The 24,350-nt window shown below is 40.6% G+C and overlaps 1 protein-coding gene across 1 annotated transcript in view; it reads right to left on the reverse strand.

Annotated features, from left to right (window-relative positions):
* The window catches only part of LOC144059289 (A disintegrin and metalloproteinase with thrombospondin motifs 2-like), a 117,157-nt gene that overhangs the window by 21,272 nt on the left and 71,535 nt on the right, over positions 1 to 24,350 (reverse strand). The window contains exons 4-5 of the mRNA XM_077578269.1: positions 11,641 to 11,846; positions 2,645 to 2,728 (exon numbers count right to left, since the gene is read on the reverse strand). Coding sequence (XP_077434395.1) covers positions 2,645 to 2,728; positions 11,641 to 11,846 — 290 coding nt within the window. The remainder of the gene's footprint in view (positions 1 to 2,644; positions 2,729 to 11,640; positions 11,847 to 24,350) is intronic.

Genomic DNA, 24,350 nt, shown 5'->3' on the forward strand with positions numbered 1-24,350 from the left:
TAAATAGCGACAAGAAATTGAACTCACGCAAAAAGCTGCTGTTGACTTTGACCCTGTAGGGGGCAAAGTCATTTTAACACATTTGATTGTTGATGGCTCTGACAATATGATACAGACAAGTCGCACCTAAAGATAAAATTAAAAGTCTTATAAAATTAAAAGTGTTTTTTCTTAGCAATGAAATGTACATGTAGTTCTTCCCCTAGAATTTTTGATGCAACTCATGCATGGTGAAATTTTCTCCGTAGAGGCAGAAAATAACATGAAAACGCCGCGGAGAGATCAATGCATTCAAGTTAGGCGGCCTTTGTAAATAGTAACGTAAGATGGCCGCCAGTGGCTTCACTTCTCCCAATGGCGAGTCAGCGGCATTGATAGTCCATTCGTATTTAAGTCCGTTTTTATCCATCTGGGGGGCAGCCATTTTGCCACTTGTTGTCGACTAAAAATGACATCACAGTGCCTTAGGGCTCAAGTAACAACTAATAATGGCTCATCTGTTTTCTGAGTTTAGTCATGTGATGTTCGTAAACTGAGAGGTGATTTGTCAGCTCATCTTGTGAACAGGACAAACATTTTCACAGGATTCAATATTCTCAAATAAAAACTGTGAAAAACTAAATATATGAAGAAAAAGCTTTTCCGTAAATTTTTTTAAGAATTACAGTATCTTATGCCATTTTGTAAACTGGACATTTGGCTTTTTTTTTTTTTTTTTGGGACCAACATTTATTTTGGGGGTAGGATTTTGTGATGGCTTGATTTAGATTTTATGTGGTGATATGTTAGTGCTCTACTTGAGCAAGAAATATTTAACAAGTACTTTAGAATGATCTTGACCACTAAACAGAACACTAATCTCAATCCAGGTTAAAGCTAATAGTTTTTATTTAGGATATTTTAAGTTAATTTGGATACAATTTATATTAAGTTAATATTTTAAGTTAATTTGGATAGAATTTACAATTATAAAATAACAATTTAATGATTTTTAATTTCTGGTGTATTGTTGTATTTTTAGTTTTTTGCTTGTACACTCAGCTAAAAACAACAGAATGTTAATATAATGTATTTATTTGTTCAACATTTATAATGGAACATCCACCATCTGACGTTGCAATGATATGATTAAGTTGAGTAGTGTTCGAAACCTGATTGATCATGATGATCGAACGATATAGTCCACTATAACCCAAGATGCTTATTAGTGAGTAGGGACACTCGTGTAGGTGCTTGATTTTTTTTTTCTTTTCTCAAATGCAAGCTTTAATAGCATTCTGTGAGCATATTGCACTTTTGTGAGGGCGTGTCCGTGTCCAGGGTCACACAGCCAATCTGCAGGCTGTCTGGGTGCTGCTCGGTTGCCACGGTAATTGGGGATGATGGACAGCCAGCGCTTTGGCTAAAGCTGCAATAGGGGGTGACTGATGGAAGTGTGTGTGTGTGTGTGTGCGTGTGTGTGTGTCGCAGAGCTCCAGTGGCACTGCACACTTGGAGGTAGCAAAGGAAAAGATAAGGCTACAGAAGGATAAGTGTATCACAGAGCAGCAATCTCAGCATTATAACGGGCGCTATCGTCCTGTGGGGTAATCCCTGCACTTCTACATCCTTGTAACTCATCACTACTTTGTTCCTCTGCTCTGCACTTACAGGCCGATAGAGTTACCGGCAAGAGGAATAAGGACGCTAGCCCTCTCCGTCCCATCTCTCTGTTTATGAATGAGAGATTGCGATCATTGATTGTTTATCTTTTCCTGGACTTCCCATGATTCTGTGCTGCAGTCCACTGGGAGGAAGGCTGATTGCATAACGGCCAGAGTTTCTGTGTGCTTTGGTGCTCAACTGTGAAGGCGTGCGACTTGAAAACACTCCCCCGAGATGCCCCCATGCTTTTAGTTCTTCTTTTACTCAGTCCACTGGAATAACAGGCTCCGGGGCAACCTTGCGTGCGTCTGTGTGCTTGCTTGTGTGTGTGTGTGTGAAAGAATTACTTTAGATATTCAAAGCGACTGTAGCAATATCCTTGTATCAAGCATAGTCCTTATTATAAAAGAGAAAGGGCCTCACTCTTTCTAGGAGCCGCAGAACTTGCCTTGTGCCGCACCAATAAATCATACTGTCACTGCCATGTGCAAACCAATGGGAATGTTGGTATATGTGGGTGTGTTTTTTTTTTTTTTTTTTTACATTTCAACTTAAATATTCTTGACTTAACAGAAAAAAACAATATTCTATTTTTTTTTAATTGCAGCTAACCGCCATTAACCACATGGCTGCAATCAGAGAGGAGCGATTACAAAAGCATTGTCAGTGTTACCAACAGCGATTTGGTCGCGACTCGCTATATTTAGCAACTTTGCTGACTGCTCTAGCAACTGTTTTTCTTAAAAGTACTGTATAAATAATTATTATTCCTGTTAAGAAACATAACAAGATCAGAATCATTTTTATATTGTTTTCCATATTAAAAGAACAGAGCCTTGTGGAAAACAATCACCAAGTCAATCGCGCTGAACATTGCCAAACACATGGTGGCCATTTATGTGTTGGAAACACAGTGAAGTTGCAAACTTTTGACCTAAGAGTATGTGCTTTCAAGCCACAAATATTTTTGCCACGCCAGTTTGAGCAGCACTTGGCTTACCTTTCCATAGCCCAACATGATAATCCGCACCAGCACCACATTGATTTTTGCTCCCAGAGATTGGTCGTGGTAGATCTCGTTCACCTGAGGACACACACAGGAAGGCATCAGTCTCATTGAAAGACATCTAAATGTAATAGTAACACAAACAACAAACATATTAGTATTTCCAAAAATCAGAAAGTACATTTCCCACTATTAATAAGTATAGATTCCTCTCCTTTCTCCATTCGGGCGATCTTGCAAGGTCGCTGGAAAAGCCATCAGCTGGGTGATACTGCCCTCTAATGGATTATCCGTGCAATGCATGTGTCAGATCATATACGTCAGGGTTTTAATGGGGAAAAAGTATTATACTCATGAAACAGAGGTATTTAATACAATACATCTGGCTTTATAGGATTAACCTAACCTTTTTTTTTCTAAGAGTTGATATGCATACCAAACAAAACCAAGCCAAAAAGAGCACAAAAAGGATCATAATGGAACAGTGGGTTTTGTCAACCGTCTCTTTTTAACCATTAACATTGCATCATCAAAGACAGCAAGCTGTTTTCAACACTTCAGATTGCAATCCATCCATCCATCCATCCATCCATCCATCCATCCGTATAATGTGACCTTATAAACATCCCAGTTTCTGAACCTATAACTTTTCAAGCATTACATTTAAATCACATAAATAGAACAAGAAACAGCCAAAGAAAGACAGAAAGCAATGCATACACACATACCTATACACGCAGAGCAAATTGGTGTGGGTGTTAAGGCCTGCTGGTCTTAGTGGCTGTGTGTGGTGCCTAATGAGGCAAAGGGATGTAAAAACAGACAACCATAATGAGATGGCTGATGGACATGCTGCAAAGCACAACACGCACGCATGCACGCATGTGCGCGCACACACACACACACACACACACACACACAGAGGTAAGGGGAGAGGAACAATAATCAGTGGCACCCAACCCGGCAAGTGAAAGAATTGAGGAACGTTTCGAATAGAGCCAAGATGAAGAGTGAGGAAGCACAGTGCCAAACTGAGAACAGAGAAAGAGGAAACTATACATTCTTAAGGAATAACTAGAGCTGCAGACAAGCATTTGCATAGATGAGAGAAAAGACTTCAAGTAACTCAATGCTGGTGTGTGCGTGTTGTCTGGGTGGGGGCAAAGCTGGAAATGTTAGCAGCCTGTTCGCTACAAACTATCTGCCATTGTCTGGCTGAACACGTCTTACATCGCTGGCAACCATATATAAAAGCTTTTTTTTGATTGTGTTAACATATGTTTATGGTAAATGATGAACTCCTGATAAATCCTTTGAAAACAAACTGTACATAGACTTCCACAGCAGCAGCATCACACATTGAAAATCCCTAAAATAACATTTGTGGTTTTAGTGGAAACAGAACTTTCCATCTGGAAGTGTGTGTTTACCAAAATGGAACCGAAATAAACGCAGGCTGTAATTAGCCTACGAGACAAAATGGGTCTCGTTGACCTCGAACTGTGTCCAGGAAAGAGCAGCACGTACATAAGGAACTCAATAATTCAAGGGATGGATAAAAAAATGAATGTTCAGAAGTAAAGCACGGTGACCTTGGGATAAGGTGAGCTCCTCAAAATTGAATCTTGCACTTAAAACCAATCAAATGTTTTATTGGTGCCTCCTTGTCTGCTACCCACAAATGATGCTTGTGCCTCTGAAATAGATTTAAAAAAAAATCATAGTATAAAAACAGAACAATGTAGATGAAATATACAAAATGTTCGCAGAAAACATAAAATGTACTTTGTTATTTTATGGGTTTAGACCAGGGGTGGTACACACTCGGTCCTCGAGGGCCGGAGTCCTGCTGGTTTTGGATGTTTCCCTTCTCCAACACAGCTGATAGATGATCAGCTCATCAGCAAGCTCTGCATAAGCTTGGTAACGATCCTGTTGATTGGAACCAGCTGATGTTGCAGCAGGGAAACCTCCGAAACCTGCAGGACGCCGGCCCTTGAGGGCCGAGTTTGCCCACCACTGATTTAGACGGAACTTTTAATAATGGAATGACAGATTCGGTCTTGATCTGGATAAACAGTCTCTATTAGAAGAGAATGCAGTCGTCAATACCAGTAAGCACATCTTTGGAATTGACTGGTTACAAGTTAATTCTGCCAGGGCATATTTTGTTTTAAAAATGTTTTCTCAGTGGCCCCTGTGGAACCGTCTTCCTCATTCAGTCCACATGGCAGACACCTCTCTATTCAATCTAAAATCTTGCTTTTTGGAAAAAGTCAGAGATGACTCATGTTGGCTCATCTAAGGAATCTCTCTCGATGTACCAAGCTTCCCTTCAACGTCGCTTTACCCTTTGCTCTTTATCTCAATTTGTTTATAATAATATCACAGCTCTATGTGTTAATTCAGCCATTGTTAGGTCAGGTGTGCTGTTGGCGCATCACCATCCATGTAAGTATGTCCTTCTGCTTCTCTTTGTCTTTCTATCTCTGGTCCCCTCCCTCGCTCAGAGGGAGATTTTCTTTGCCTCCGTTGCCAAATGCTTGCTCATGTGGTGTTCGATTGGTTTTGTTATTAACTCTTTCACTGCCACTGACGTTTAAAGACGTCAAGTAAAAACCTACGGATCACTGCCAATGACGTCAAAAGACATCATCCAATGATTTTTTTTTTTTTTGAAACGGGTAGAGGAAACCCTTCCGCATGTCTGGTGAAAGTTTCCAGTCTGTCTGTTGTGCCTAATGACTATTTTTGGCCCCTAGAGGGCAGCGATGACTCTCTTTTGACAAGATCGGGTGGGCGTCAGTAGAAAGTGAAAGTAACCATTTTCTATTGTTGATTACTGAAGAACGGAATAAGGTAGAAACAAACTTTTTTTTTCTGATGAAAGCTGAGAGTCCAATCTTTCATTCATGGTAGTATGTGTGTTTCCATAGTCCAAACACAACATTTTCTGTGGACCTTGAAAGATCACTCAAAATGCTTAAATCGGCTGGCAGTGGGGACAACCCGTTTCTGAAAACGTCTGGCAGTGAAAGAGTTAACACCGACTTGACTAAGAGGAACACTTTAGTGGTGCACCTGCATTGCTACAGGTAAGAAATATAGTGGGAGATTAAAATGTGTTTTTAGAATGCACATTTACATGTTGTTGTTTTTTTGGATCTCTAGGACACTAACAATGGGTGGTTGCTCTCCTCCAAATTATAAGCAACGGTCCTACTTTTCACATTTCAATTACATGCAATAACATTAAATGGTAGGGTTATGTTTATGTATAATACCTTTATTCTGTCATATCGAATTGAGCATCACCCGAGCTGGAGCTGCTCAGTAAAACATTTCAGGGTTTCTTTGTCTATGTTTCTTAGTACAGTTCTTCCTTTGATGCCATCTGCATCCAGCCCTGCTCTCTGTGGTTACTTTGTATTTTTGGAGAGAAAGACTCTCTGTTTTTTTAACTTCCCTGTCCTGCCTGCTTTTGTGTCCAAATCTTCCAATGCCACAACAACCATCTACAGACAGATTCGATGTATCCCATCATTGCGAACCTGAAGTCTTTGAAATCCAGCAGAAAATGACGGTAACACGCCTCACCAAAAAAGACTAATAAGGTAGTGCAGACAAATAGTTAGTTAGTTAGTTAGTTAGTTCAGACTATTTAATTTTGAAGATTTTGTATGTTTGCTATTGCTGCTCAATGTTAACACTGTTGTTTGATTGTATTTTGAGCATTGGCATATGTTACTGCCTAAAGAGAGCCAGCCATGATACTTTACAGGAAAAAAAATAAAAATAAAAATAGAATTGAGCACTCAGCTGCAGTTTAAATCCAGCCTTGGACATTTGACCCCTCCTCACAACATTCAGCTCCATGTTAACTACATGTTGTCACAATGCCACACAAGGCGCAATTAAATAAACAAGGTGCAAAAAACACGCAGATGCACCAAAGTGATAATACATTGTCCGTTTGTACACACGGTATGTACAGACTTGCATTAATTAGTGTTGCAGTGTTGACAGATCAAATTAAAAGTAGACTTGGAAACATACAAAAGGTGCTTAGGAGGTATAAAGAAGAACTGAGATGTTGCTACTTTTAACCTGCAGTTAATTAGCTCTTGGCACCTCACACTTGCAGTGGTAGCTCACGCCCACATTTGATCAAAAATACAATGATTAAAAAAAACACACGCACACACAAAAAAAAACAGATAATGTCTTGGCTTTAACAGAAAAAAATGGAGACTGAAATGATCGTTTTTTTCCTTTCGGCTTTTCCCTTCAGGGGTCACCACAGCGAATCAGTTGCCTCCATCTAACCCTGTCCTCTGCATCCTCTGCTCTCACACCAACTACCTTCATGTCATCTTTAACTACATCCATAAACCTCCTCTTTGGGCTTCCTCTAGACCTCCTGCCTGGCATTTGGAAACTCAGCATCCTTCTGCCAAGCTACTGACTATCTCTCCTCTGGACATGTCCAAACCATCTCAGTCTGGTGTCTCTGACTTTATCTCCAAAGCCTCTTAACATGTGTTGTCCCTCTGATGTACTCATTCCTGATTCTATCCATCCTGGTCACTCCCAAAGAGAAACTCAGCATCTTTCCATTTCAAAATCACAAAGTCCGCGGATTGACCAAGCATAGCGGCAAACAGTGAACACACACAACCAATTTGCGATCATAAATATTGAACAGATGACATGTCAAATCTGTAAAATTACCGAATGAACAATACTGAGCTCTCCAGAAGAAAAAATAAATAAAATAAAATATATATTTATGAAAAAAAAAAATATATATATTGAACAGAGTTGTGCGTCTTGGGACTTTTGTTCATATAATGTATGTTACTGTAGTAGGTCAAAATAAATTAGTGCTGAACATTTGTTGTAATCAAAAACACGCATGAAAACGAAAAACATCTCATCCGCTGATGAGACAGAAGTGAGTCATCACACAAAAACGGGCAGGGGCACCGTGTGATTTAGAAACGGCTTTGCACAGCTTGTCTACATCTTTTTGGGTACACACTTGGGAAGACTTAAAATAGTGAGAATCTGAGTTGCCTGTCTGACAGCGCTTCGCGAATATCTGTGACACTTTCAGCTGACGAGCAGTCTATTATTACTTACAGTAGTTTCAATTCCTTTTCCCAGATCCTCTTAGCTCAATCACAATGAGGCAGCTGTTAGCTAATGGCGCTTCCTGTATTGTGGAGGCATAAACGTCAACTTAATATACAGCAATTTACATGAGTAACTTCCCTCACACTCACACACACGCATCTTCCTTATTATCACAGACTATTCATATCCAAGGAGAGTGCGATTAACACTTTGTAGCACCTCTCGAAAGGTCTCTGTTAATTGACGAGACAGCCGGAGCACCAATGGCTATTGAATCCATCACCTTGATGGTTATCTCCAGGTTTCAACTTGGCATTTGGTACATTTTCATTTTCTCTAGACTGAGTTACACTAGCACAATAAAGTTGAAGAATGCATGGATAAAAATCCATCCAGGTTAAATATAATCACTTCCTCAGTCGGATAACAATTATCACTCTCTGCACCTTAATTTTCCCACCGAGTAGATTCTATTACCAAGTGATGTGTAATTATTGCACTATTCGGCTATTTGGAGCGGCATCCTTAGTGCACTCACAGAAATATTTAAGCTTAATTTTTTAAGATTTATGATTTTTTTTTTTTTTACATGACAATTTCCCATTCACATTTATGCAATTCAAACAATATACTTTATGTATTTTAAATAAATACTCTCGTTATCATTAATTTAGAGTAATTATACATGAACCTGAGGATTATACATTTCAAATAAATAGGCTTTATTACACTTATACATATGTGCCATATAAGGTTTATTTGGTAGGTTTGCGTTAAAATCATAAAAAAAAAAATACAAAAAAACAGAAAAAAAGTAAATGGGAATTTTCCATGTAAAAAATACATAAATCTTAAGTTAGGCTTGAAATATTTCTGTGAGTGTGTGCTCTTTTTCACTTCAAGTTTGAAATGAGCTCAAACTATAATATATATACTGTATTTGTTTTTATTAATAATAAAAAAAAAGGGATAGGCTCCTGCAAATGGATGGATGGGTTGACAATTAACAACGACATGTTTGACAATTGCAGCAACTGGAGTGGAATTTTGACATTTATACATTTCTATCAGAAGGGGGCACCACTGATAATATACAAAACAATCTAAAATACCGTGACCAGTATTAGCAGTTTGTTATTAATATACCACTTTTGCCATGTTGTTAATTAAACACTCATCATCTCTTTGTAAGGAGAGGTACTGATGGTAGTGAACAATTAGTTTTCAGTGAGGTCAACTGTGACCTTTAGAAGGCGTGAAGGTGCAACTTCCCTGTGAGTTTCATCGTAATGTCTCCTTAACCAAAAGTAGCTTTGGGTATGATTAATATATATTCACTGATTGTGATTGGATGGATTTTGTAGATTTGAAGTTTGCGTGGGTTTGTTTGCTTGTTTGAAGTTAAATCTAGGCAAAAGACTAATACATCCATCTCCAGATGAATCCGGTAAAATGGGAAAAAAAGTGACAAATAACTTTCAGGTGCGTATTAATCATGGTCATCAATAGCTGAATCACACTGTTGCACCTAACTATCAAGAATAAATCAATCAGAGTGGCGTATGAAGAAAAGAGGTAAACACATGGGAAAGGAGTGGGAAGCGGAATTAATAGTGTGCACAATCAACACACACACACTGAACTGCAGTTGAACTTCTCAAATAGAATTCAGATTTTTGGATTCAGACGTCTGTGGGTGGGTCCTTTGATGTCCTGCAACACAGCACCACCCACCCCCGCAACCACAACCCGAATGCGCAAACACGCATGCTTGAACACCACTTGATCAAATAGTTCCCCTTGACCTTTTTCTTTCATTTGCAGTCAGTCGGGGACACGCAAAGGGATACGAGTAATTACACAACAAATACCAACGCAGCACATAATGTACAGTGGTTTTTGCTTTGACTTATGAGTTGAATTTGTGCTCATAACTCAATTTACTCATACTGTACATCTAATCAATCAAATCAAATTTGGGCTCGCAAACACAAAGTAAAAAATAAATAAAAAATGAATGAGAGTTTTTCATTTTCTGAATTTGTCCATGAATATATATATATATATATATATATATATATATATATATATATATATATATATATATATATATATATATATATATGTATGTATGTATAGATAAAATTGTGATTGGGTATTTATTATCTAGGGCAGGCTGTTGTAAGCATTAAGGGGTATTAAGGGACCAAAAAAGTAAAAAAAAAGAATTATTGATATTATTATTATTATTATTATTATTATTATTATTATTATTATTATTATTATTATTCATTAGATATTTTATTTTCATTTATAAAATAATCACTAATATAATCTCTCCTAAAAATCCTTATCAGTCGGGCCCTAGAGCACAAAATATTAATGGTAACTAGTTTTGAAATAGGAAGTAGAGCAAAACAGCTTGTTCAACAATTTTTCCATTTATTTCTATTGGTACCAAAAAATCCTCACAATATGTCAACATGGCTAAAAGTGAAGACAATTTGTAATTTTTGTACAAAGAAAAAAGAAGCACATGATCTACTTTAGCGGGCCAAATCAATGATGTGGTGGGCCACATCTCACCCCCGGGCCTTGAGTTTGCCACCTGTGCACTAGGGGATAATTTTGTTGTGCAACCAGTATATAGCTTAGATTAGTCAATAGTTAATATTTAATTGAAAACCTGCTGGAAACTGTACTTACAGTAAGCGCATTGGGGATGTTATATACATAAACAGAACTAAATCACAACCCTAATTGGTCTAAAAATTACACACCAACAAAATGAAAAGCCAAACAAAATGATGAGGCTTAAGTGGCTACAGTAAATAAATATTTACTTTGCATATTGCACAGTCTAAAAATGTGCTTTTTTAATTACATCTTCGGCTATTAACTTCACAGCAGTCTTGCTGATGCAAGTTCGGAAGGCATGAGGAGAAAAAATGGTGAGAGGGAGGGGGGAGGAGTCACACCCATCCGAAAGAAAGCAAAACAAACTTTCAGGAGGCGCGTTATAAAGACGCCGCGTGTGGGAGGCGACCCTTCTTTCTTTCTGTTCATCACGCTGTCAGTCACGTATTCCGTATGCGCTATATAAAATACTTTTCCTGCCTCCGCCTCGCCGCCTCCCCCGCGCAGACGAGAGGGGCTGCTGCGTATTCCCTTCTCTCCCTCTGTTGTCTCACACGCGCCTAATAGCGAAGAGCTGCTCGTGTTCTTCCTCCGAGCCGAGACGAAGAACGCGTGGCAGAGTTTGCATCTGCTTAGCAGTCAGAGATCGGCTTCCCGCATAGCACGCCGTCCTGCAAGCCGCGGCTAACAGCAAAGCGCCAACACGTACGCGGTTGTGCGCCACAGGTTTAATTTGCGAGGCTTAAAAATCGGTGGCGGGTTCAAGCCAACACTCACTCATGTACGCTCATATGCATAAACACCAGGGAGAGATGACTTGACGACGCTGAGGGGTGACAGGACACAAAGCCTGATGAAATGTTGTGTCGCCCCTTCAGAGCACAGGGCTCACCTAGCATTACGCGCACACGCACAAATGAAATCTCATCATATTCAGATGGAGAAGAAAGGATTACCCGTGGCTGATTGCTAGATGAGAACATGCGGGATGGGAATTGAATCCTCATTCAGTTGTTGTCTGTATGCCCGCGCGTGTATGTGTGTGTGCTACCAGCCTCCTTCGACCTCCCCGTGACTTGCCGTTCAACTCAAATAGAACACTTTTTCATCCAACGGGGAGATGGAAGCGAAGCAATGTCACCTTCGAGAATTTAGACACCCTGGATGGGATGAGTGCATATGAGGATGCATCCGATATTTGCACGAGCAGCACTTACTATGTTCATGAGCGTCAGCAGATACTTTTGGACATTTTCCTTCCCGTGAAACTGGACCACAGAGTCGTCAACACCCAGCAGAACCTCAATGTTGTAGGCCCGGTCCATGCTCTGCCTGCGAGCGCGTCTTGCTCGGGTGTTGTTGATGCTTTGTTCCACGCCTCGGTAGAGAGACTCCAGATCCATTAGACCACCAAGATCTGCACCTGGAAACGTGCAAAAGTTTACAGGAAATAAGATGTAAATTCCACGCACAACGCAAGATGGATTTAGAATTGCTTCACTTATTACTGTTTAGTTTTGTTATCTGTAAGGCAGTCAGAGAGGGAGTTTGGGCAAAGGGATGTGTTAGGTTTGAAGGAGATACATGTAGAGCTGGATGTCATTAATGAAACATTGAAACCAAACACCAACTTTTTAGAGGATTTGACTAAGTGGTAGAATGTGGATGATAAAAAGAAGAGTGCTGAGAATTGAGCCTTGTGGAACACCTTGCTTTAAATCTGGTGACTTTCCAAAGCCTCTTGACGACTTTTTTGTTGTTGTTGTCACAAGCGAGTAGGGACAAACCTAGCGACTTTTTCTGGTGCTCTTTAGGGTGTTGTGTTTTAACTCACGTTTTGCTTCTCCTCTTTCCTACAGCGCCCATCAATATTACATGCAAGTTTCCAATTATGCAGATTTGGCAATGGCATCATTTAGCGACTTTTAGGACAGCCTACTTTCCTTACTGGGAATTTGGCAACACTGTGCTTGGATTAGGAATGTTTCAGTTGGATAAAGGGAGACCAATCAGAGAAGTGGAACAGGAAAAAAGAGGTGGATGAAAAAGGGAGAGAGGATATGTAAAAGCCTACTTTAACAGCTGAAAATTACTTGGGGTTATTCAGAGGCACTTTAAATGATGACAGGTTTGTGCCGACTCACATTTAACATGAGTTGGAATGTGATTGGTTACTTCTGAGTATCCACATTATCTCAGATGTTTATTTTTGCTTCCTTGCTGAAAGTTTTAGTTTTAAATAAATTGAGTTATACAGGTTTACACATCTCTCACAGCATTAGCTCATTTGTCAAACAAGTTGCCACTAGCCACAGAGCTGTAGATGAGTCCTATCGTACTCAGGCTCTTACTACAGTTTTTATACAGCTAATCGGTTGAATTTTTGCTTATCTGGAGGGAAAGCCGTGAAGAAAAACGTGCTAGAAAAAAAATTGACTGCAATTTTGGAATCAATATGCCAATTTTTGTTTTTAATCAGCATAACTTATTTATCAGAATTTCTTCCCAAAGTGTTATCAGTGAAAATGTTTATGCAATGATATTTGCAGTCAGTGTTTGCAGTAAAGCGAAAACATAAAATCATAACATTAATACTATAATAATTTAGATCACACAGTGTAAATAGTCATGGTCATATTTATTTATTTTATTTTTTGAAAATTGGCTCTTTCTTCTTTGTTGTGTGTTGCATTTGTGTTTGTTTTCCCGAACACCAGTTGACGCCATTAAGTGGCGGTAACGTCACAGCTCTATCTTACAGATCTGCTCCTAATCAACCAAATATTTCCACTCCTGCCTGAATAAATGCAGCAGATGGTGTTTGCTAAACACATGGATGGAGACGGCTCCCTCACACAGGGCTGCCCGCCCTGCTCTTATCTTGGCTTGCAACAGGCTGGAAAACATGTAAATTGTTCAACAACAACAACAACTTGTGTTAACTGTGCACTGGACAGAAGTTGACCCTGACAGCTAGAACAAACTTAATTTGATTATTTTCACATTTTGGACAAATCAAGCATGTTGTTGTTAAGTGTCTTGTTCAGTTCAAATTTTGAAGGCGTCACAGAGTAGTGTGCGATAAAAGGAGAAAAGATAAATAGTGTTGTCTCTCAAACCAAGGCCTGCTTTCACTCTCAAGCTGCCCTCCCTCTACGGCCTTGCATATATGGAAGCCATGGAAGGACAATCCCGGCGGTCTTAAAATGTGGTCTCAGCGCAGCCAACACAAAAAATAAATAACCGATGAACCACAGCCAAGGATGACATTCACAAGACTCTTTGAAATTGAGCTACAAATCATTCTTGCAAAAGGATTTCTAATTTGTGGTCATTTGTCGTGAATACACCCATTTGCAGAAGAATGTTTACTTGGAAATTGTGGAGTTGATTGTGAGAGAGACGTGTCATCGGGGGAGCGCCGGAGTCTGCAGTGTTTTGACATACCCAGTTAAGAGCGGAGAAGAAAAAGTGAGACCTGCCATCTTGTCTCCCAATCAGCAAGGGGTACGGCGCTTTCCCATCTTTCTCTTACGCAACGTATCCAAGGCAACGGGGCTCATGAGTAAAACAACGACCGTGTGGCTAATATTGGCTCCTGAGTCGTAAACAGATTGAATCTGGAAGTCTGAATATGATCCCATATCTGCCCACACCCCCCCGTGAGTGACAGAAAACCCACACAGAAAGCGAGAAACACGGCGGGAGGGGGACAAAAAGACAATTACGCTGCCTTTAACGAGCTCCATGTCAAAACCACACCAACTCCTTTTAAAAGGCAAATCTAGATATTTTTACCTTTTTACTTATGTAACACCGAGACGACAGGGAGACGGGGTTGCGTTCTGTCCTGTATTAATGTGCCTTTGCAAAACTGCATCGCCTTTAAAAACTGCGGATTAAACAATGCGGCGGGATTGCGTAACTCAGGAGCACAGCTGTATGTTTAGTGAAGGGAAAAAGGTAGAAACCGCAGAGTGCCGGCTACATACGGCAACGCCAGCGACCAAGCCAAGGGGTTCGGGTTGTTCAAGGTTAAAAGGTGTTGTCCCGCTGCCAGACTAATCATTTAAACATTTCCATGCCAGCACACTCCCTTGTCCTTGCTTACACTCACTAAGCACACACTCTGTTACTGTCTAAGAGCACGTTTTTTTCCGGGAAAATGAGGAGGAATAAGCTACAAGAGAGATTGATGGAGGCAAAGAGGGAGGCGAGAGGTACGAGCTGAGGGACGTGATGGATGAGAGCGAGAGATGAGAAGAGACCACAAGGACCTTGGGTGCTTGTGAGTTCCGCTTGGAGCTCCTGGAGTGATGCAGGATATCGCTCACTTGTCGAACATCTGTCTGTCTGCTGCAAAACTACCCTGGGAATACCTCACCATTCGGCACAGTAAGAAATTGTCAAAACATGTAAAGTGGGGCCTAAATAACTCCGACCACTTTGGCAAGCTAGCAGTTTCGTTTCAAGTGTTTGGTAACATTTTACTAAAAATAAAATGTCTATTTTCTGATTTGGACTGAAAATGGATGTTCTGATGACAAACAACTGGCGCACACGTCACTGGATAAAGGGGTGTGAATGGGGGTTAGCCTCATGTTGCTAACTTCAGTTAGCCTGATCGCCGCTAGCCTTCTAGCGGCAGCGAGACAAGGGCAGCGACGCAAAGTGTAGCTCATTACCAGATTATTAGCTTGTTGCTGCTAACATAGCAAATAGTGAGTGCTTTTTTTTTTTTAACAAAATGCTAGGCTTTCAATTGTGTCTGAAAATGGACGCTTCCATTAGTAACCACAAAAAAAAAAGATATACAGGAATGCTGTGCATTGTTGGAATGTAATTGCTAAGTAAATATTTTACAAATTTTCTAATTGATTTATTAGTGATTTTAGTAAGGTTAGTACACGATCAGAATAATAATAATAATAATAATGAATCAGATTTATATAGCGCTTTTCTATCTAATCAGATACTCAAAGACGCTTCACAATAAACACATTATTCATCATTCATAGACTGTGGTGGCTTTAATCTACTTAAGTAGCCACAGCTGCCCTGGGGCAGGCTGACGGAAGCGTGGCTGCCAGTGTGCGCCTACGGCCCCTCCGACCACCACCAAACATTCGCACCTTCCATACACCAGTGTGAGTAGCACTGCGAGGCAATGTGTGTGAAGTGCCTTGCCCGAGGACACAACGACACATGACTTGGGAAAAGCGGGGATCGAATAGCCGACCTTCTGGTTACTGAACGACCGTTGACACGGCCGCTCATAGTCAAGGATGCAACTGTACAGTATAAATATGCTAAATATTAAAAACCTTATACGGTAAGTCACAATTTGGCCAATCTCATATTTTTTTCAAAAAATCTACACTTTTTGTCAGTTCACACGTGTGGGTGCCATTTTTATAAATTATTGGCCAATTTAAAGTGTTGAAAACGGCTTGTTCTCTTTGATGATACCATTTTAATGGTATGGTATGGTTAATGGGGAAAAACGGGAAAAAAAATTGGAGTCTCCTGAAAAGTGACGATTTTGGTTCTGGCCCGACGCCAGCGATATTATTTTTGAATACAGTATACAGACTAGAGCCACCACAACTTGGTCAGGCCACCACTCAAAAGTAAAAGGGCAAGTTTTAGTCACACTGATTAGGCACCTGCTAGCTGACGATCGATCAGCCAAAAGGAAGGTTAGGTATATATATTTATATATATACAGAATACTGGAGGAATGATGTTAGCGCATTTGAGCAAGGCACCAAATCATCTGCCAAACATAACCTTATTAGCAAACCTAATTTGCATTTCTCCTGAGGTTTGTGCCAAGTTTGTATGATCTACCTCTGCAACACAAACAACCCCCCCCCCCCCCCCTTCAGACACACACACACCCTCTCCGTCTTAATATTCTCATTCAGGTAGAGTACAGAAATGCAGCCTTATTAGGACACAAAGGTTCTTTGTCTTTCAACCTTTGCAAAATGTCAAGAATGTCTCGTTGCATACAAGGAAGAGGAGAGGGGTGGGGGGTGTTAGGCGAGTGCAAGCCAAAACAGGAGGAATTGCGAGATGGGTGATGATAATTCAGATCAAGCCAAATTGGTATGAAATTCACCAGCTAAAATGTAAAATTATTTTTTTCAACTACATGGTGGTTAGCTGGTCAACCTTCAAGCTGATATGCTAAAGCTTGCGTTATTGAATTAGGCACCGTATGTCATTTTAAATGTTTGTTATGTTATATCTTTGATCGCTGACATATTTTCCAGTATTTATTTCATAAGACTTTTTTTTTTTTTTGGGTGTGATACAGACAGACACAAATGCAGACACGCTGTCAGACAGGTCAGTTTCACTGTGGATGAGACCAGCTAAGCTTCGTATCAGCTTGGCTTTGAGGTCTTATTGCACTAAGGCTCTGTGCTTTACATCCAAGCAGGTCGAGACAGGAGGGTTTGCGGTTCATCTTTCATATGGCTTCTCTAGATGGCAATGATTGTGTTTTTGACTTTTTAAAAGATTTTCGCTTTTGTTGTCATTTATCGTCTCACAAAAATGGCCTCACTAATGAGATGCATCAACGCTTATTTTGCAATCAGTGATCACATTTATTTTACCTGCCGACTTGTGTAAAACTTACATTTTCAAGCCATCCAGCCATCATCTGAAGGAACGGCTCAGCGGGACGCAGAGGGGGGTGTTTTTTCTGTAAAACACCCCCTCTCTCCCACCCAGCCGCCCTCCCTGTGCGCTTCTAACGGACAGACAGTTATGTAAGAGGAAGGAGCCAAAGGTTGCCTCGTCTACCAAACAGCCAGAAAATCCTCACAGACAAACCAAGCGGCGGCAAGGATAGGTGGCCCCCCTCACCCGCTGATTATGAAGGCTGCTTCTCTCGATATTAAAAACGATCCTCTGCTCAGCTTCAGAGAGGACAGAAAGTAAATACCAGAGATCTGAGGGCAGCAGAATCAAACAAATATCTCATGAGCATGATCAAATTCAGAGTTGGAGATAAACAGTCCTAAACTTGAAGCAGTTATTAATAAATGGGCAAAGTTCACTGTTTGATGTACGAATAATTAGCGTGGTCTTCTGGGAGCTGTCCAAATAAAACTGCTGAATGGTAACTTAAATGATAAACAGTGCGTTTATGGGGAAGTACACTTCATCGACCCTGCATCTACCACTTGGAAGAAAAAATGAGCACTGAGTCTAGTTACAATCGCGTTACACCACCTGCACTACCATTTAGACCTGCTTTTACCGAGTCTAAAATCTAGTCTATTTCTTGAATTGAATATGTGCAAATACTGTATGACACGTTGTCAGCTCAATTAATGCCAATATTCATGCCGATATTATTAAACAGGTTCCTAAAGGCAACCCATTTCGCAAGACATCAATATATAGATTTACTCGTATAAAAAGTTTACACACCCCACTTCAAAGGCTAGGATTTTCTGATTTAAAGTAAGCAGACCAAGAAAACCAAATGAAATGTATGCATGTAAAACATAATTGGAAAAAAGACACATTTTAAGAACTGAGATAATGTGGTAGCAAAAGTATGCACACCCTCTTACCAGTGGGGACGTTGTTATGTTTAGAACTGTCCAAATACATTCAAACTCATAAAAACTGGGAGTCAGCACACAATTTAAAGTACCTCTGATAACCTCAAATAAAGCTCAGCTGTTCTAGTAGGCTTTTCCTGCAACCCCCTAGCAAAATCCCCATTTTTTTTTGTGCTAATACTGACTGCTGTTTGGAACTGTTCATAATTCCCTCCACTTCAAACTTACCTGTGTATCCATGAAGCGTCAAACACAAGGGAAAAAGACACACTAGTTGCAAAGTTTTAAAAAGAGCAGGTGATTGTGTAGAAATCCTCGTGTGTTTCCTGACCTCACCCATAGCCTCTGGCAATGTCCTGTCCTTCTGGGGTCACTCATTGAACGACCACCAGAGACACCCACCTCCACAGTAAACAGTGACTGTCACATGTTTCCCAATACTGAAAAAGTGGATGGGGCATAACTCGGCTGAGGAGTTTGTTCATTCTCTTGCTCTCTCTTTATTTTTTTAAAAGTTTTACTCATTAAATCTTCAGAGGAGTGAGCGCAAACCTTTAACACCGGCATGACTTCCCAATAACAGCCACAGGTGGACCACTTAAAAGTCCCCGCAGGCCACACAGGTGGACACCATCTGCTTGTACAAGCACACACACACACAGCAGGTCACCTAGCCACGGCCTTCATAAACACCAAATGACCAAAACTTTTACTGAGGGCTTCTAGTGCAGTTTCTTCCACTTATTTTCATTTCTATAGCCTTTATTCCCTTTTTTTTATTCATTATACTGCATATTTTTTTTAAGTGTGTATTTAAAAACGGCCTGCTCGGAAAAAGGCTATCTATGAAGGTGTGAGACAATATGTATGCAAATGTTCTCTTTGGATGGCTCAGTAGCAGATAAGAATCCCGAGGTAGGATTTATCATAAAATATCACCTTATAATACATGATTATGATAAATGCAAGCGCTGTGCTGACCCCTGCAACCTAAATAGTAAATAAGCAGATACGTTATATATAATGAATGCATGCTTAAAGAAACCAGACACTTGGATATTAGAACAAGAGTCAAAGTATCTGGACTGCATGTTCGGCCCAGACACAGACGCACAGATGGAGCTCTCTTCAATCGCGCTGTGCTCCGAGCCAGAAGGGAGAGAATTAATAAGGCACCGCAGTGTATCGGTGTTACCAAATTGGCAGTGTTTCATAACAAAGTCTCCTCAGAGCAGTTATCAATTAGAAACAATTAAAAAAGCCATTCATCATTCTTTCAAAGGCAGCGCAGCGCGGGGAGGCTGGTACAACATCATCAAAAATAATCATAGCTCCGAGCGCTCATTAACGGTGGCATATCTGAACAAGCCGCCGGTGTGTTCGCTAGGAGATCACATCTGCACCTGGATTCACCGTTAGGAGCGCTGACTAGCAAACCTAAACACAATCGGTGCTGGGATATGACAGTGTTTGGTGGAAAGCAGGGCAAGACGAGTTTTAAGGACAAGCTGTGAAGAAACTTGGAGACGTTGCGCACAAACAAGCTTTTGCTTGAGTTCTTGGCGAGTGCCAGCGCGGCATGTGTCTGCTGCAGTATGTGGCCATGTGCTGCTCTATCTGCGCACTCTGTTTATTGACACACATTTTATCCTGTCACAAAAAGTCCCAGTTGATGCTTTGTTGGTAACCGGTAGCAACAAGTTGACAAACACTATATTTATTTCAGCATTTCGTCCAGAAACATCAGGAATATGTCAGCAAAATCTGTCCACAGCAACAGACGATCAGAAATCTGAAAACATGTATTTCTAGGCAAGACACATTTCAAACTCAAAACTCATTGTTGACACAGGACACATCATAGATATGGTTTCCCCTAGAGGAAAGTTGTGACTAAAAAAAACGCTATTAATGTAATCATATTTATCATACACAATTGTTCCTGTAATTGATTGTTACATATTGCTAACAACAAATTAAAAATTACGTCAAAAGTCAAGGAAAATACCAATTTATGTTAAAAAGGGATTTGGTGGGTGGGAATATTTGTAATTTCTGTTAAAAGTTGTCATGGTCTGTGTTTTGGTTTGTTTTATTGGTCATGTTTTCCTAGTGTGTCTCCCTTTGTCAATGTCTCGTCAAGTTTTATCATGTCCTCCTGTGCTTGTCATCCCGGTGTCAACCAATCCGTGCCCTCAGCCACTTGTGTCTTGCCCCAGGTGTGTCTTGTCGTCTCGTTAGTGTGTGTGTATTTAGTTCCCTGGTTTTGGTCAGTCCTTGTGGGATCATTGTTGCTGCCATGCCATGCCATGCCATGCCATGCCATGCCATGCCATGCCATGCCATGCCATGCCATGCCATGCCATGCCATGCCATGCCATGCCATGCCATGCCATGCCATGCCATGCCATGCCATGCCATGCCATGCCATGCCATGCCATGCCATGCCATCATTTCCTTGCTTCGCAGTGGTCCTGTTTGGTTTTTACCTTGACTGGTGTTGTTGGATATTGTTGACTTTGTTATTTTTGCCAAGTACCTTGTTTGCCTTTTTCTTAATTAAATCCCCTTTTTTACTGCATCCTTGCCTGGCTGCTTTTGCTCCCTGCATTTTGGTCCTCCACCAAACTCTAGCCGTTCTGACAAAAGTGAAAACAATTGCAATTTTCAGATCAGACTTACTGCCAAAAATGAAAAGAGAATGGCAAGAAATACCAAGTAGACACACTTCATTTTACTTGAATGGGCCCCATAAAGCCACCTAGTGGGCCAGATCTGGCCCCCAGGCCTGGGCTTTGACACCCGACATCATAAACAGGAAATGTAACAGCAAAAATGACTATATATTATCATATAGGTGGGAATTCCGTCAGTATTGACAATGACGGACGCCCATTTTGTTGATGATTGACAAATGACAGAAAACGAAATTCCGAAGTGGTTTGTGACGATTACAATGCGGTTCGGCTTGAAATATTGAAGGACTGACGATGACGGAAGGGTGTCCCGACCTCTGACGATTGACGAAGCTCAAAATGTATTGATACGCCCACCTCCGCATATCATAAATAAACTACTGTTACTGCTTCCTGACAAATCTGTGTTTGTGTGGAAATAACCAGTTTTACATCACAAAGAGTAGCAAATATTCTTTGTTTTGTCATAACAATGTCATGTTTTAGCATAATTCCAACATAGCTAGTGGGTTAAGGGCAAGAGCCCTTTTTTTGTTGCATTTATTCATTAAGAAGAGAAGTGTCTTACTTTGTTTGGAATCTTTCTAAATTCATATGCAAAACTGACTCTTTCCTCATGAGAAGAACAGCAATTCAAAGATGATCTAAGTGAGGGCAGGCCATTCACAATGCATTTTGCACATGCATATTAGTCCCTAACCTTCAAAGTGCATCCATCAGTGCAGCTTCATCCATGCAAATGTAACCTGAGAGAGGAGGATGGAGGAGATACCAGCATGGCTTCACTCCGCCATCTCCCTCTCCTAATCAAGCTCCGAGGTAATCAAATCACAGTCCGCACAGACAGATGGCAAACAAGGGACACTGGGGCGGATCTGGGTGGATTGCCCAACACCCCTTTTTCTGAAATGTAAACATAAGTCTCCATCACATTGCATCCAATCTACGATCTACCAATAAAAACACTTAACTGATCCCCAAAGAGTTTCCCCCCCTGTTTTGTAGGGCTATTTTTAAAACGAAAAACCTCCCATTACTGACCTTATACAGAGAGAAAACATTAAGGCTATTCCCACTTGTAGGAAGCAATAATCCACAAATTGCATTCACCATTAAGTAACCTATAAGGACTGTTGGCAGTTTTACAGATGACCACGTCCACAGGGCAAAATAGGCTGCTCTATGTCCTCCAGGGAGATTTAATAAAGAGAGGTTATTAGAAAAGAATATTTTCCATGCTGTCCAAATCAGGGGCTGGCCTGTCTCATTTTCCTCGCTCGGCAGAGCAATAATACTCACTAATCCTAAACGCAGCACGGGCTGGGGATGGCAGAGGAAGAAAGACAAGTCAATAGAGTTGAGTTTGATCTAGATTGGTCCAAATCACAACGAGAGTTTATCGTCACGGTCGAGGTACGAGATCTAGGACCAAGTATAGTGACAGCGTAGTGTGCCGTGTGGCATACTTAAAGTTCGTACATGTGCAAATGATGGTCAAGTTTACGTACGCTCATAATCAGGTTTTCAGTTCATTCTTTGGGCCTTAAAAGGTCTGTGATGATCTAAAACTATTTCTTGGAATCAATTCTTGACAAAGAAATGTGGCTGCCCAAACAACATTGGCAAGTCTTAGAGTTCTGTTGTAATGCCGTTATTATGTGTGCTGAGCTTTTTTCCAGGTTCATACTGTGCACCCTTTTAAAGGGGCAGAGCTTGAGCCTTGGTTTAACCCCCCGCCACCCCTCCACTGTCCTTTTTTTTCTTTCCATCTAAGAAACGCTCCCCTACTTACGAACATTCGAGTTACGAACAACGGTACATACGAACATGTCTGCGCGCATGTCAAAAAATGTTCGGAAAGAGATGCTGTAAGTTAGATTTTTTATTGCGCACCTTTTTCCGAGTACTGTAGTGCTTCTTTCCGCCGCTAATACCGACGCTTGGCGCTGTGAGAGCTCACCCAGCATTGGAGGCTCAGCAACGTGTCGAGGAGGAGGAAGAAGAAGAAACGCCTGTCGCTCATAGATAAAGCCATCGCACTCTTCGAGCAGCAAGACCCAAATATTGAACGTTGCACAAAGGTTGCAAATCAATTGAATGATGCCATACAGTGCTACCGCATCATTTATGATGAAAAAAGAAGAAAACTGTGCAATCGTCGTTAGATCGCTTCTTTCGGCCAGTTTCTGGTAAATCCTCCAAGGAAGATACTCATCAACCCTCATCTTCTTCTCCTCGACCCTCAACTTCTTCCTACATTGAAGTTACGGAGGAGGAAGTAACTTTTGAAGCCCATTCCAGCGACGACGAAGAACCTCTCATGATATAAAATCCTCCTCCTCCTCCATCAAATCCTTAAGCATCGAGTACATCTTCCAAAAGTAAGTTAAACTTCATTTTATTTATCTTATTACGTACATGTACATACTGTGTGTGTCTCTCGCTCTCTCTCTCTAACATACGTAGTACAGTACTGTACGTATTCTCTTTAAACATAAATTATAATACAAAATATAGCACTGAAGCAACTTACGAACAAATTCACCTTACGAACGATCGCTCGGAACGTAACTCGTTCGTAAGTTGGGGAGCGTCTGTACTGAAAGTTGACCCACAGGGCTTCCTGTTCTGTTTCCTCCATTTTGGACGTCTTTGTCATGTTTCTTGGATGAGTTGTTGAATTTTTGGGACCAATAAAGTCATTTCAATCTGAGAAATGGCATGTTCAAATATCGTTATTTCAAACCTCTATGCAATAGCTAACTTAAAGAAGGCATAAACCCATTATCAAGATATGGATTGAAACTCTTTTCTACCTCAGTTGAGAGAATTTTTTTTAGCAGAATCAAGAAGAACCAAGCGTCTTACATTATCGCGGTCTTCCGTCAAGACAATTTTTTGTCTTGGTGGACTGAAAAGATGAAACTTTTACAGCTAAAGTTTTAGGCTCAGATCTTCGAGAATGGGTTTTCAATTTAAAAATCGCTTAAAAATGCTCAAATTTAGTTGAATGCTTTTTAATGCAATTCCTCTTTTTCTGATGTGGACAACAAGGATGTGGCCTCGTACCAGGCAACGGGCAGCCATGCATTACTGCAATGTATTGTACAACCAGAGCATTTTGTCAACTAAAGAAGAGACGTTTTAGACCAATTATTATCCGTAAGTGGTTAGGGGAAATAAACGGTGAAAGCACTCATCATCTTGAAATGTGTGTTAAGTACCATTGGTTGATGAAGAGCAGTGTAGAATATCGGAGAGGGCAATTATGTAATACCACTAGTACTATTAATAATAATAATAATAATAACAACGATGATGTGAGTGTGAATGAACGTGTTGCTGCATTTTACACACACATTTGTTCCGTTTCATATCGTTATAGGGTATCTAGATAATGGACAAGAGGAGCTAATATGTCTCGATCTCTGTCTGACTAATGTGATGGACAAGGTCTCACTACAATGTCTGAGGAAATTGCATTACGGTCCCTATGTTCCTATTCGGTATGTAGCCACACATACACACGTGCAAGCACACACACACTGTACGTCAGTGGCACTCAGTGACACTGCTTAAATATTGATGACCCGATTCCCTCTCATTAATAATAGCTGTAGCACCGATGACTGTGAATACCACTCC

This window comes from Vanacampus margaritifer, chromosome 10 (assembly GCF_051991255.1).
Source record: "Vanacampus margaritifer isolate UIUO_Vmar chromosome 10, RoL_Vmar_1.0, whole genome shotgun sequence".
NCBI classification, from domain to species: Eukaryota; Metazoa; Chordata; class Actinopteri; order Syngnathiformes; family Syngnathidae; genus Vanacampus; species Vanacampus margaritifer.